At 36.7% G+C, this 15,222-nt stretch overlaps 1 protein-coding gene across 2 annotated transcripts; it reads left to right on the top strand.

Annotated features, from left to right (window-relative positions):
- Positions 1,170-14,705, top strand: LOC109841145 (ACT domain-containing protein ACR2). Of its 2 annotated transcripts, XM_020410021.1 has the most exons (9): positions 1,170-1,365; positions 4,653-4,745; positions 5,416-5,487; positions 5,594-5,639; positions 5,699-5,813; positions 11,057-11,124; positions 11,615-12,283; positions 13,413-13,517; positions 14,242-14,705. In XM_020410021.1, the coding sequence occupies exons 3-9, from the start codon at positions 5,420-5,422 to the stop codon at positions 14,578-14,580; spliced, it is 1,410 nt and encodes a 469-aa protein (XP_020265610.1). In that variant the 5' UTR covers positions 1,170-1,365; positions 4,653-4,745; positions 5,416-5,419; the 3' UTR covers positions 14,581-14,705. The 2 variants fall into 2 exon arrangements, with proteins under 2 accessions (XP_020265610.1, XP_020265611.1); XM_020410022.1 differs by lacking the exons at positions 1,170-1,365; positions 4,653-4,745; positions 11,057-11,124 and having other exon boundaries at positions 5,418-5,487; positions 5,594-5,813.

Genomic DNA, 15,222 nt, shown 5'->3' with positions numbered 1-15,222 from the left:
CACACGCCGTTCTATTCATTTTATTCCAAACCTTTTCATCAATGTCGGCCGGTTTCCCGTCCAACTCCAATGTTTGATAAATTTTGATAAATTTTAACTATATCATTATTTCTAATTAATATTCTATTAAATAAATATAACATTTTATTAATTATGTACCTCCTCATCTTCCTAAATAATTATAATTATCAATAATATTATAAATATTAATTATTTAAAAATAATAAAATAAAACAACTTATAAAATTTTTAAAATGCAAAAAACACCCCTAAATTTTAAGTTATATAAAAAACATAGGAATTACAAACAAAACCCTAACAATTTTGAAATTTGAAAAAAAAACATCCTAGAAGTTATGAAATTGTAGAAAACACCCCTCATGCTTTAAAGTTTAATAAAAAACACCTTACAAAATTTAAACCTATAAACAATATACTGACAAAATATCACACTTTAAAAAGATTATCCACCTTTATCCCATTAAAATATCACACTTGTATACTCACTTGAACAATTATCCCAATTGCACTTTAAAAGTTTTGATGGACTAACACCGCCAAGATATTCTTTATGGTACCGTTTGGCAAAGGGTTAAGGAGACTTAACCTCTTCTTAACTCGCCAAACAAAAAAAATCTATACAATGGTTAAAGTGAGTTAACCCTCTATAATTTGTCAAATATAAAAAATATAGAAGAGTTAAGCTAACCCCCTCTAGAGGGATTAAAACGAGTTAACTCCTCAAAATGAGGGGTTTACTAATACTCCTATTAAGAAGGATTTAGAGTTAACCCCTCTAATTATAAAGAAAATAATCAAAATCATTGTTATTTCTAAACACTAAAACTGATCATAAGGACTAAAATAAAACTTATTTAATGGCTTAATAATTTAATCATTCAGATTATCAAATGAGCTAATTACATTAATCCTTCTTTTTAACATTTTTAAACTTTTTTTTTTTTGTTTTAATCCTTGGCCAAACGGAGCTTATAAGTTATCCGCACACAAAAAGATAAAACAAAATAAAATAATAAAATAATAAATAAGAGGTGGGAAAAAAAATCTTGGGCGATTTTCCCTGTCCCGTTGACTCAAAAAGAGTTTAAGCGGCTGCATGTGACAAGCCTCACACGTGTAAGGACAAGAACACATGGCTCTCCGGCCACCCAATTTTCTCTCCGGCGTTGTATTAGTTCCCTTCAATCTCTGTCTAAACCTAAACAAAAAAAAAAAAGGGGGGGGAAATAAAAATTTTAGAAAAGAAAATAAAAGAAAGAGGATTCATGTAAGCTTCCCCTCTCTGGGGTTCTCTTTCTCTTCTCCAGCTTTCGAAGATCCCTACCACCAAGGGATCTCTCTCAGGTATTTTCTCAAACACCCTTGCTGCATTGTCAAAGGAAGTAACTTTTGTATGAAAATTGACGCAATTTGACATTTTGTTAGTGACCTATTTCAAGAAAAGTGTGTTTTTTTGTGATGAGTCATGGAAATAGGCTAAAGCTGCTGCTTTTATGGCCTTGATGGTGCTGGCTTTGCTTGATTTTTTTTGGTGTTGGATCTGATCATTGGCTAATGGGTGAGTTGATTTGTGTAGAGGAAAGAATATGGCTTCTTTGTGTCATCGGAAATAAGCAATGTGACTTTGTATCTGCAAATATTTGATTTCAGTTTGAGGAACCTGATTTAGGCTATGGCATGTGCATTGACGGAGAATAATGGGAAGTTAACAAGGCCACCTTTTGAGGCAACCTGTGTGAAAATGTTGATGACGATCCCAGGGTTGGAAATTTGATCTATGTGAATTAATATAGGTTCATATGCTTGAGGCAGTCCAAGATAATTAGTAAACAATTTAAGAATAGAGGTGGAACGGCTGAGTTGGCAGTCAAATTCACTGGATATGTTCTTAGCAGATGATTCATACTTGAAATTTGGCAATGTCGCTGCTACTTTTCATGGATTGAGTCTGCAGCGCGGGACATTGGTGATATGACTAATAAATACTTATACACACAAATAGATACGTCCATGTCTGTCACCCCCGGCCCCACGAGCCTATTGGCACGATGTAAGTCTTGGGACCCATGGGGTGCAACGCGTGGTTTGGCTCAAAACGCTGCCAAAATTGGCTAGCCAATGTTGCACTTGGTTCCCAAGACCCATCATTTAAACCCTCTTAAACTCTATCAATCTTCCGACGTGGGACTATTAGTGGGGCATCACAATCACACCACCTTTAATACACGACGTCATCATCGCAGCATGACAATTAGCACATCCCACTATCAACGTTAGGCAATGTGGACTCTAGAGGCGGCTCCTACGGGCTTCTAGAGGTAGTTCACACCACACTCACGTGGTGTAGCACTTAGTCCCGCATAGCACTTAGCTCAATATTTTTGGCCGGCTAACTGCTCTGATATCATTTGTCACCCCACGGGCCCACAAGCCCGTTGGCGCGATGTAAGTCTTGGGACCCACGAAGTGAATCACGTGGTTTGGCTCAATCCACGACCAAAATTAGCTAGCTAATGTTGTACTGTGAAAATGTTGATGACGATCCCAGGGTTGGAAATTTGATCTATGTGAATTAATATAGGTTCATATGCTTGAGGCAGTCCAAGATAATTAGTAAACAATTTAAGAATAGAGGTGGAACGGCTGAGTTGGCAGTCAAATTCACTGGATATGTTCTTAGCAGATGATTCATACTTGAAATTTGGCAATGTCGCTGCTACTTTTCATGGATTGAGTCTGCAGCGCGGGACATTGGTGATATGACTAATAAATACTTATACACACAAATAGATACGTCCATGTCTGTCACCCCCGGCCCCACGAGCCTATTGGCACGATGTAAGTCTTGGGACCCATGGGGTGCAACGCGTGGTTTGGCTCAAAACGCTGCCAAAATTGGCTAGCCAATGTTGCACTTGGTTCCCAAGACCCATCATTTAAACCCTCTTAAACTCTATCAATCTTCCGACGTGGGACTATTAGTGGGGCATCACAATCACACCACCTTTAATACACGACGTCATCATCGCAGCATGACAATTAGCACATCCCACTATCAACGTTAGGCAATGTGGACTCTAGAGGCGGCTCCTACGGGCTTCTAGAGGTAGTTCACACCACACTCACGTGGTGTAGCACTTAGTCCCGCATAGCACTTAGCTCAATATTTTTGGCCGGCTAACTGCTCTGATATCATTTGTCACCCCACGGGCCCACAAGCCCGTTGGCGCGATGTAAGTCTTGGGACCCACGAAGTGAATCACGTGGTTTGGCTCAATCCACGACCAAAATTAGCTAGCTAATGTTGTACTTGGTTCTTAGGACCCATCATTTAAACCCTTTTAAACTCTATCAATTTTCCTATGCGGGACTACTAATGGGGCGGCACAATGTGTACATGCATTTCACATACACACATACGTACGTGCATATACATATATACATATGCATGCATGCACACATACATGGGCATATACATGCATATATCCATATACACATACATATGTAATACATTATAAGCATAAATACATACTTACACATATGTCTATACTCAGTGGCGTTGCGATAAGCTGATGATATTAGTGCACTGTTGCGAATGAGTGTCTGGTCTTAACTGCTGAGTCGTTGAATGAGACGAGATTAGCAGAGGCTTAGCATTCCACATCATTGGTTAATGGACAGCCTCTAGTTGGTCGGGGCTTTCATCCTTTAGATACTCTTTGAGTTTTACATCGATGACTGAGAAAAGAAAATCAATACTTGTATGCGTGAGTAGGTATGCTAAATTTCGGGCTAGACGATGACACATAAATCAGTGGCATTGACCATGTGATTTTCCTAATATCATTTGGATGCGATCAGTGGGCTTAGTTGCTTTGGCACTAAGAGGGGATAGGACACCTGATAAGTAAAGCATCTTAATTCTAAGCCGAGAGTCATAGCTGCATTATTCAACAATGCTCAAAGTGACTAGGAACCTCTTATCCTAAACCACCTCATAGTTGACACATGGCTCTTGTGTAATATCACACTGTTTAAACATGATTGTTGTTTACTCATTTGTTAACCTAGGAGCTTTCATTATGGTATCAACACAAGTTGTTGTTTGGTGGAATGTTGGATAAGTATTTAATGTTTCCATTTAATTCTGATAACACATATCCTATGTTTTATTTCTCTGTTATAACTGAAGGAGTCACTCAAGATATTGTTCATGAAAAAAAAAATAGCTTGAATTATAAAGTGGGTAAGATAGTTGTTAAAGAATTGACATGGTATAAGTATGCCTCAGTCCAATTCATTCTGGATGCTACTATGCCCATCATTAATCTTGTCTTTTAATACTATTTTCAATTTATCATTTTCCTGAACAACATATTAAGAAGGTTAACTTTGTTGAACACGGCCTTCCATTGTGTACTTTTAACAGTTTGATATATAATCTAGGGGCCTTTGAATAGTTTTTACCTACTATATGTTTGAAACTGTTCAGTGGCTGATGGGTACACATTACATGGTTTCTGTGACATTATATTTTCTCTTGATGTTTCTTTTTCAATATCTTGTCCATAAATAACCTCAATAAATCTTCAAACGTTTTCCCTTTTTTCTTACTTTTTTGTGTTCCATAGGACCTAAGTATGTTAAGGAGGACGGTGAAGGGTATGAGCTTAGAAGATCACGCCTTCTCCACCATGCAACTATGGCTGTATTGAGCAGCTAAGGTATATACATTTGATCTTTAGCATCGTCTGTCTAGATCAGACCATTACTTTTGTTTTGTTTGCCTGATAAACCTTAAAATCTTGTTCTCAAAGATATTGATCTTAAAGGCTATAATATGTTATAGTTTTCTCACTTTTATGTCCTTTGCACATCATTGAACATTTCATGATTCTTTCCATTGTTCATAATGATGAAGTTCCATGGTTGTCATATGTTACCAACACTGTTTGTTATCTTCCCTCTTTTTCTCATGTTAAGGTAAGATGACGTTTTCCACTTATAAATGAAGTGTCACCATCTTCAAGCAGTATCACAAAATGATTTCCACACAGTTCATTAATTGAACTCGTCCCAGAAACATGTCAAACAAAGAATTGGATCATTACATTGAGACATGGATATCTTGTTTGCATCAGAAGTTTGGTTTGCCAAAGGGAAAAATCATAAGATTGCTATAGGAGTCATAATTACATTTGCATCAGTGTGAACTAACACATCTTTAAATTTGGAAGCATTGTATTTTGATATAGCCTTTCTGTTAGTTGGTTTTATGCCATTCTGAGCTTCAGACAGCATGCTATCTCATAAAGTTTGTTAGCTATGCTCTCTAACTTGTAAATATATCATCACCTGAAAGCATTTCCACTGATGTTGTGTTGTTGCTTATAGCAAAATGGAAGTTTGCTGCCCTTATTTTGACCCTGATTTTGAGAACTTCAATGAGAGGATTTATGGCCCAAGGTTAGTTGCACAGTACTATGTACTACATGATCATAAAATTGTACAATGGCATCCAATAATTCTTTTAATTCCTTTTTATGATTGTTTTTCTCATTTGCTTTTGCAGAGTTTATGTAGATAACGAGTCTTGTGACAAATGCACCGTAGTGAAGGTGAGAATACATAAGCTTTGATGCTTATATAATGGCTAACATATGGATTGTTTGTGTAGGTGGATAGTCTCGACAAACAAGGACTCCTACTTGAAGTGTTGCAAGTATTGACTGACATGGATCTCTTTATTTCAAAGAGTTATATATCATCTGATGCCGGATGGTTCATGGATGGTAACAATAATAACTTCCTAAGTTAGTTTGATATTCGCATTAATTGAATCCTGACATTTTTGTTACAGATTTTTTAGCGGCATTTGTTTAGGGCCTGTTTGGATGAGAAGAAGTATTGGAAGCAAAAAGTAGATTAAAGAAGAAACTTTTAAAATTATGAAGTAGGAAGTAGCAAAAGTGATATTTTTTTGTTTGTTTTGCTTATTTTTAGTAGTAGTGGAAATTGAATTTCTTCCACTTCACCACTTTTTGTTTGAATAGGAATTGAAAGTATTGTTAGGGAGTGACTAATACTTGTTACTTCCATGATTTTTTCTTGTTTGGAATGTCATTGAAGTAGAAGATATAGTTAGTATACACACCATGTCGAGATTACCTCCCTTTTCATCTTTGACTTTGTATGAAAATTTTCAAAAAAGGTGTCTGTTCGATGATTAAAATTTATCAAACAACTATCTATGATTTGTTTATTAACAGAAATTTGTTTATTGATAGAAATTTGTTTATAACTCCTCGCAAATTTTCTATGGCTACGAAACTCCATGGACTAGGGGTTAATCTGAAACCATAAAGCTTATATATATTGTTCTGTGTCAACAAATGTTGCTCCTAGTTCGGAGATGGGCAAGTGAATCGCATCGTGAGTTATTATGTTGAGTTTATTATATTTAATCCCACATTTCTTGGGGGCAAACTGTGTTTTAATTCTTAATCTATTAATTAGACATGTGAGGAGAGGGTCAGAATATCCTCTTTGATTACAATTTTCAATCAGGTATCAAAGCCACGCAAAACCTTAGCCACTACAAAACCCTAGGCTTTCACAAACCCTTAGCCTCTACAAAATCATAGGCCCTCACAGAACCTTAGCCCCCCTCACAACCAAAAACCAACATCTACCTTAATCTTTGTACTGTTCACTGTGAACAGTAACATTTTAGCTGTTCGCAATGGCCAATACTGAGGTTACTATCCGTCATGAACAGTGTCGAGTTTACTGTTCGCTCTGAACAGTATCAGGGTGACTATTTACAATGAATAGTACCATGGACCTAGTTTGCCCGTTTTCAATGCTCTCGTCGGTGATCAAAATTGTCACCATTCGTAGCAATAATAGCCCTCGAAATATATGCTATCGTTATCTCCACCATCCTGATTTTCCTTCGTCCCCACCTCCCTGCTCAACTTACCGAAACCTTTACCACTACTAGCTACAGAAAGAGGAAAAAAGAGAGAAAAGGAAGGGAAAAAAGAGAAAAGAAGAAAAGGTCAGTAAAGAAAAGAAAAGGAAAAGAAGAAAAAGGGATTTTGATCAAATTAGGATCTGATTTATTGTAGTTGGAGTCGGATTTCATAGTGATTTGTTTTATTTTTGATATTTGAAGTTGGAGTTGGACTTTACTATGTGGATTGGTTAGCTGGCTTGAGTATGGAGAGGAAGTGCTTGATGTTTGTTTGGTTTGAAAGGTTGGCAGGGTGGTGCCATGTTTAACATACTTTGTGATTGATATAGCAGAAAACCGGTTTGTTTGGTCTAGGTTTTGGAGATTGGTTTGGTGGAGATCATTGTGTTAGTTTGCTTTAATGTTTGGTTCAATAAAAATTATTCGGTTGGTTCGTTTTGGAGAAGATCATTCTCTCATTTCATTTAATGGATCATTAAAGAATGATCATTTATTATTGGATCCTTCAAGGTATGATCATTTGTTTATTAGATCCCTGATGAAGGATAATTTCTTGTTAGACCCTTAAAGAATGATTGTTTGTTGGTTAGATCTCTAAGAGGATCTTAGATTGTTTGGTGGATCTCAGAGAGGATCGTTTGTCGATGGATCCCTGATCATTTTTTTGGTGAATCCTAAAGAGAATTGTTTGATTGGCTTCAGGATCATTTGATTAGTGGAGCTCTAGTGAAGATCAGCTGTTTTGAAGACGTCCAAGTGAAAGATAACAAGTTCAAGACTACTTTGAGTTTGAGACTGGTCATAGATTAGAGCGTGCACTTTATTTGCATCATGCTGAACATATATAATATATATGCTCAGGTTGAGGGCGAGTGTTGTAGTTTATTATATTTAATACCACATTGCTTGAGGACAAACTACTTTGTAATTCTTAATCTATTAATTAGACTTATAAGGAGAGGGTCAGAATATCATCGCTGATTACTATTTTCAATAAATCGCAAACAAAGATTATCTGACAATCCAGTCCAAGTTCTTTCTTGTCTGTATAAACTTTCATGGTGAAGGTTTGATCTAAACATTCATTAGAAAAATGAAAAATCTACAGTACATAAAATAGCACAAACTATTAGCATACACACACACACAAGGACTTCAGGGTTAATAATAGACATGATGAATTGTCTCCTCTTAACAAACAAAAATTTACTCACACTAAACAGTTAGTGAAATCTATGTCAAAGTTACTGAGGAAGAAAATTGAAAAAAATTCACCTGCATCCCTCACTATAGTAAATCTTCTAATTATTCCTCACATGTACAAGAGGGCAATGGAGATGAGAGGTGAACTTTTGCCACAAGCACAACAAAGTTTTTTCCGTCAGAAAATAGAACGGTGAAGGTATCAGGTGAGAGAGAAGTTAGGGATTCTAATCAGTTTCTAATCGTCTCTAATTTCACGTGTCTCCTAATCTTTATGTGGGCCTCAATGCAATTTCATCTACTTTCTCTACGCTTCTGAGCCCTGATGGGCGGAAATTTTTTTGAAAGTAGTAGTGCTACGTAGGATCTACGTCAGCAACTAAGGAAGTAGAGGAAATAGATTTTCCAAAAAAACAATCTCTTCAGCTCAAAAGTAGTGGAAGTAGTGTTTATTTCTTTTACTTCAGTTACTTCATAGTTATTTCTGTGCAAACAGACAAGCCCTTAGTGTCTATATAGAATACAAATTGTGAGCTGATTTTAGTAGGCTAAATTATCATATTAGCCTAAGTGATACCTTTTTCTAGTTTGCCTAAAAATGACGCTAGCGACGGTTTAGCCTAAAAATAACAAATACGATGACAAATAGGTATTTTCGGTGCCGAAGTCAAAATTTAAGTGAAAATTTAAATGATTTTTGCATATAGACCCATCACTCACCCATATTTTCAGATTTATCCCTTCAAGTTCTAAAATATGTAAAAAAAAAAACTCTTCTGTCTCTGTCGCTCTCTCTCACTCTCAAATATCTATAAAAAAAACTCTTCTTCCCGTCCTCCCCCCTTCCCACCATTTCCTCCATCACCCTTCCCACCATCTCCTCCATTCTTTTCTCGTCCCGATCCTCAACCTCCCCTCCTTTCTTCCACTCTCTTTCTTCTTCCTTTTCCATACCCTCCTTATTACTTCTACCTTTCCCTTTTTCTCCAAACTCATCTCTTCTTAACTTGTTTCGCTTCTCTCTCTTCTTTGTGCTCTTTCTCCTTCTTTCTCTCTCCCTTCTCCTTCACTCCCTGCTAATGCTTCAAATAAAATGTTTGATGTTAAGTGTAAGAAAGAAAGATGAGGAGGAAATTGAGTTTTTGATGATTAGAAGGTGAAGAGGGAGTGGGTAGACCAAGGAGAGGGAGAGGGAGCGGGAGAGACGAAGAGGAGAAGGAGGTTGGGTGTTTGATAGAATGCTTGATGTTGGATAGAGCAAGGAGGAGGTTGGGTTTTTTTAAATGATTAAAGGGCGAAGAGGAAGTGGTAGGAGCATGGAGGGGGAGGGAGTGGGAGAGAGGAGGGGAGGTTGGGGATTGAGAGGAGAAGAGAATGAAAAAGATTGTGGAAAGGAGAAGAAAAGAAGGAATATAAGAAAGGATGGATAAGGAGTGGGAGAGAAGAAGGAAAGTTGAGGATTGGAGGAGAATAGAATGGAAAAGAAGGTAGGAAGGAGGAAGGAAGAGATAGTTGGAAGGGATGGTTTTTTTATAAATTTGAATGGAGGAGATGGTGGGAAGGAGAAAGGAAGAGATGGTGAGAAGGAATGTTTTTTTTTTTCAAATTTGAATGGAGGAGATTGTGGGAAGGAGGAAGGAAGAGATGGTGGGAATGGAGGGTTTCTTTTACAAATTTTAGAATTTTTTGGGAAGCTTAATCCGAAAAATATGGGAGACTGAGTAGTCTATATGCAAAAGTCACTTAATTTTTTACTTAAAAATTGTCTTCGGCACCGGAATACCTATTTGTCATCGTATTTATCACTTTTTAGGCTAAACTGTTGCCGACGTTACTTTTTAGGCTAAACTGGTAAAGGGTGTTACTTTTTAGGCTAATATGATATTTTAGCCGATTTAGTGTCAATTAAGCCCGAAGCTAATCATTTCATGGATAATGTGGTGCACTTGTAAAGCCATTTTTGTTATTACCATGGTTGCTTTTTGCATGTATGTTTCATCCTTTTGTAGCATGTGTCTTGTACCCAAAACCTGCTCTGTGGTTCATTTTGCAACTGACATGCTTGCTAGCTATGTTGCTCCATAATATGGTAGATCTGCTTTTGCTTTATAAAACTGTTTCTTTTAATTAAAATAATGATGACTTCTATTGACCAGCTACACATTGAATGGTTATGTATTATCTAATATGTTTGTTTGCTTTCTTTTTTATTTTCCATTATGTATGTTATGTATTGTACACTAAGTAATGGTATAGAGAAAAATGTAATTATTGTATATAAAAAGATTGAGATAGATGCATCATGTATCTTGCTACACCAGGTAACATTTCATGATTGGTGGAATCTAGAAAGGGGTCAGATGGTCTGTAACCATAAAATTCTAGTGGTTTTTTCTTTAACATCTTTCCCTTAGGATATATTACGATGAAGCTTTAAGCATAAACTTTACTTATACTGCTTAAAAATCAACATCTTGGAGTTTTATTCGAAAATTCTTTCTTCAATACATGAACATGAACCTGATATTTTATGCTGCTGGTTCATTTTTCTTATTGGTATATACTGGAATTATATTTTTGTGAATTCTAATTGGTTATTTCTAATGGCTCTCGTCTCTTCACACCTGAAAGTATACTGATTATACGTGTGACCTAAAATTGGGATTTGGCATGGTTACATAAATGCTGTACATACACTCAGCTTTTGTCTTTGTGGAATGGCAAAATAAAGTACCTTTTAAGCCCTCCCTTTCAACTGAGAAAATGACCTACGCACGGAAATGGATATTGTGTCTGGTTAAAAGAGTAAAATGATAATAATGTGACTGATGTTAACTTTTTTTCTCTCTATTGTAGTCTTTCATGTGAAAGATCAACTTCGTAACAAGATCATGGATAAGCAAGTCATTAGTTATATTCAACAGGTCAGTTTATTCCTATCATTTTGCTATGCTACTATTAGTACATATAAGAAGAAACAAAAGAAATGGCTTATGAAACTTTTCTGGTTTCTTTTTTTCATACACCATTATTTAGAGATTCCAATTCATATGCGACCTGCAAAATTTGTATGACATCGCTTCCCTTTACCTGTCATGATGAAGGTCATTTTGAAGAATAGTTGCAATATACTTCAAAAGATTAATTACTCTTTTTTTCCTCTTGAGCAAATTGCAGTTTCTTGTTCAGGTTATCCAATGGTGCATTTCTTGAATTGTACGCCCATTTTTATGCACAGTTTTTTAGAGATAGTTTTTTAAACTATTAGTTTAAATTATTAGATTCTCTGTGTTATGCATTATGGAAGTTACTTACTATTGTTGAATGGATCTTTATGCGTATTCTTCCTTTTTTTTCCTCAAAGCCTTGAATTTCCTCCAAATTTGCCAACTTGCTCAGAACATCTTTTTGTAGGCCATAGATGTTCGTAGAGGTCTTCAAAATCCAACAGTGGCGAACTTCGACAAAAACACTATGCAAAACGGACCCTCCAAAGATCACACTGCCATAGAAATGATAGGGATCAACAGACCGGGTCTTTTCTCAGAGATTTCAGCTGTCCTTGCCGAGCAAAGATGCAATATTGTCGAGGCCCATGCTTGGAGTCACAACATGTGCCTTGCCTGTGTCGCCTATGTCTCTGATGAATCCACCTTAACCTCCATCGATGACCCCAACAGGCTTGCCACCATTGAAGGCCACCTCTCAACTGTCCTCCAACCCTCAAGCACTTTTTTGGATAATGACCATAAAGGGGTCAAGACTCGATTTCTTGGATGTAATAGCTCAATGAGTCATATGGAACGAAGGCTTCATCAACTCATGTTGGCTAATCAAGATTTTGATGATCCATCAGGGACCACAAGCCCTTCGTTCTCATCGATGGGTGTGAATGATGTTGATGAGGAGGAAAGGAGGATGTTGGTGTCAATTGATAGGTGCGGTGAGAAAGGGTACACAATCGTAAATGTCCAGTGCATGGATCGGCCGAAGCTCATGTTTGATATAGTTTGTACGCTTACGGACATGCAGTACGTTATCTTTCATGCTTCCATTGCTTCTCATGGGTCATTTGCGTATCAGGTATATTTATAACAAAGCCTTTTTCGCATACTTTTAGTTGTAATAAAATTAAGGAAAAATATATCAAATGAAGAAGGGCTCAGTGAACTTCTTAATTTTTTGAACTAACTACTTGTGAAACTACTTACTTCGAGCAAGATGCATTATTTAACTCTGACCTAGGTATTACACAAGCAATGTAGTGTAGTTGTCAACCATTCTGTAGATTGAAAAGTGCTATGCTTATTTTTCTGTAGTGTAACATGTTATTTTATTAGCAATGATAAAAAAATGTCATGTCTTGCTAGTTAGCTGATATATAACCCAGTCTGATGCTAACTGGAAATGTGTGTCAAATGAGTTAGTCATATTCTTTGGAGGCCCACAGTACTGCTTTGCGCTCATCACTGTGGTTAGATTCATCTTATGCCAAAAGTTTAGCCAATCTAATGTAGTTTGATTTTGTCTGAATTGTTGACAATGATTTATGACACTGTGGTTTTATAATAATGTACTAATTACACTGGTGTGTGATTGTGATGCATTTAAGTGTTACCCATATTTGGATCCAGAACTCCCATAGGTCCTCCCATTTGGGTCTTTGTGGACTGAAGACCTGTGTTAGCCAGTCCGTGACCTCAAGTGGGCCATTTTCCATGACACACTGGTATCAGAGCAGCATGCTGCTATTAAAAAAACTGTTAATTGTGCCCAAGTCTAGGTATTGGAGCATAGATCTCAGATTGACATAGAATATTAGAGTATTTCATGGCCTTCACCAAAAAATAAAAAAAAGCTCTTACCAGGTAGAGTGAAATAGCATTCAATAGTAAAAGAAGTCTGGCCTCAAGAACCTGATAGTGTTTCCCTCTTTTGTGTCCTTTGTTGGTTCGTATCTATTGGCCAGTCCATCATAAATATAATGTGTGCCCTTTGTAACAGAACATGAGCATGAGCGATGCAATAATAGCAGAGTAGCTTCAAAATTTACTATAATCTTCAGCAATCAATATCCTAGTTGAAGCAAGATGCAAAGTGTATATACTTAATATCAGCCATGAATTTTGATTACTACATTACTTGTTTCCAATTCATTTTGATGACGATGCCCCTCTACCATGTATCAAAAGTATCTAATGGTTATGTGCAGGAATACTATATTCGGCACAGAAATGGTTACATGCTGAACACTGCCAAGGAGAGACAACTAGTCTCAAAATGCTTGGAGGCTGCTATAGAGCGGCGAGTTTGTGAGGTGAGAAGGTTATTTTTAGTTGTGAAGCTAAGTTACAAACCCATCCATCCACCCACACATACAACAAGAACAAAGCATTTTCCCAAATATTTTGCGGTTGGCCACATGAATCCTATTTTTCCATTATGTTTTGTTTAGATCCTTTGTTAAGTTAACCACTGTCATATCTTTCTTAATTGTTTCCAATCAAGTTCCCTTAGGTTTACCTCTACTCTCCTTGCTCTATTAATCATGAGTTTATCATCTTTTCTGTTTGGTGCACTTTCTAGGCTTCATTGCACATTGTAAAACCATCTCAATCGATTCCCTATCATTTTATGCTTAACAAAAAGTTCTAACCTCCTACTAATGCCCATTTCTTATTTTAACGCTTTATATATATGCAGAAATCAATCGTGACATGCACGCATACATGCACAAAAGAAAACCAAATAAATACCATTAATTGTAATCTTATCATCTCTCTTCTATTTGGTGCATTTTCTGACCTCCATTGCATGTTACCAAACCATCTAATTGATTTTCTCTCATTTTATCTTCAATAAAGACCTCTATCTGCCTATGAACTCTGCCATTTCTTATTTTATCTCTTTACACACACACACACACACACACACACACACACACATATATATATATATTACATACACCCACACATGCACGAAAGAAAACAAAGTAAAGAACAACCTCCCTTGGTGACTATTTTGTTGTAATTTCTTATCAGGGAGTTCGACTTGAACTATGGGCACAAAACAGTGTCGGATTACTTCCCTGCATAACTCGAATCCTTCGAGAATATGGACTCACCGTTGCTAGGGCAGATATCGCAACCCAAGGCGAAAAAACAAAGAATGTGTTCTATGTTCAGGATATCTCTGGTGATAAAGTCGACATGGAAATATTAGAGCTTATGAGGAGAGAGTTGGAGCCATTGGCATTCAATGTGAAGAATGAACTGTTATTGCCCCAGAGGATGAACACAATAGAAAGAGAGAGTTTCTCTTTTGGTGGTCTGCTTAGATCTCAGTTAGAGAGATTATCTCACAGCTTTATTTCGACATGAGGGTGAGAATGACAGTGAGAGATGCTTTCTTTTTTGTGCAACGTGTGTGTATTTGGCTGAGTTGTCACAGTGTTTTTGTACATAAGTGAAATCTGTGAAATGCAACCGGCTTTTTTTTCTCACCATCTCCCATTGGTCTCTTATATTTTGAGAATTTGTGATGTTTTCTTTTATTGAGTATTGGTGGGGAGAAAGTGTAAAACCCCGCAAAAATTGAGATAATATGTGATTAATTGTGATAAGTGAATTTTATTGTGATAAGTATCATTAAATGATGAATGAGTATGATAGCAAGTGATTTGAGATCAAACAAGTTCGTATATGTGAGAGAAACGAGTTAGAAACATGCACGAACGCAAAACATGCACATGCATAAAATCTATGGCCGGTCGACCGCACATATGTGGTTGGTCGACCGACCCGCGTATTTTCAGACTCCCAGTTTGAGTTAAGATTTCGGGTCAGTTTGCTTTTTTGGGGTTTGCCTCCATATATAAACTTATATTTTTCACAAAAATTAAGTTTTTTATATCCTTCTTCTGAACCCTAGCAGTCACCATCTCCCCTCATAAACTCTAGACCAATTTCTTGCAAGTTTTGAGTGCTTTGAGAAGCAAATTACGACGTGAGGGCGAGATCGTT

The sequence above is a fragment of the Asparagus officinalis genome, chromosome 5 (assembly GCF_001876935.1).
Source record: "Asparagus officinalis chromosome 5, Aspof.V1, whole genome shotgun sequence".
Classification (NCBI taxonomy): domain Eukaryota; kingdom Viridiplantae; phylum Streptophyta; class Magnoliopsida; order Asparagales; family Asparagaceae; genus Asparagus; species Asparagus officinalis.
The sequence above is the reverse complement of the archived record's forward strand: the minus strand, read 5'-3'. Positions and strand labels throughout refer to the sequence as shown.

What these genes read in the sequence shown, in the direction of transcription:
- LOC109841145 (XM_020410021.1), top strand. Translation starts at nt 5,420, where the DNA reads ATGGAAGTTTGCTGCCCTTATTTTGACCCTGATTTTGAGAACTTCAAT. An exon ending in GAGAGGATTTATGGCCCAAG is followed by an intron (nt 5,488 to 5,593) that starts GTTAGTTGCACA and finishes TTGCTTTTGCAG; the next exon opens with AGTTTATGTAGATAACGAGT. An exon ending in TGCCGGATGGTTCATGGATG is followed by an intron (nt 5,814 to 11,056) that starts GTAACAATAATA and finishes TCTCTATTGTAG; the next exon opens with TCTTTCATGTGAAAGATCAA.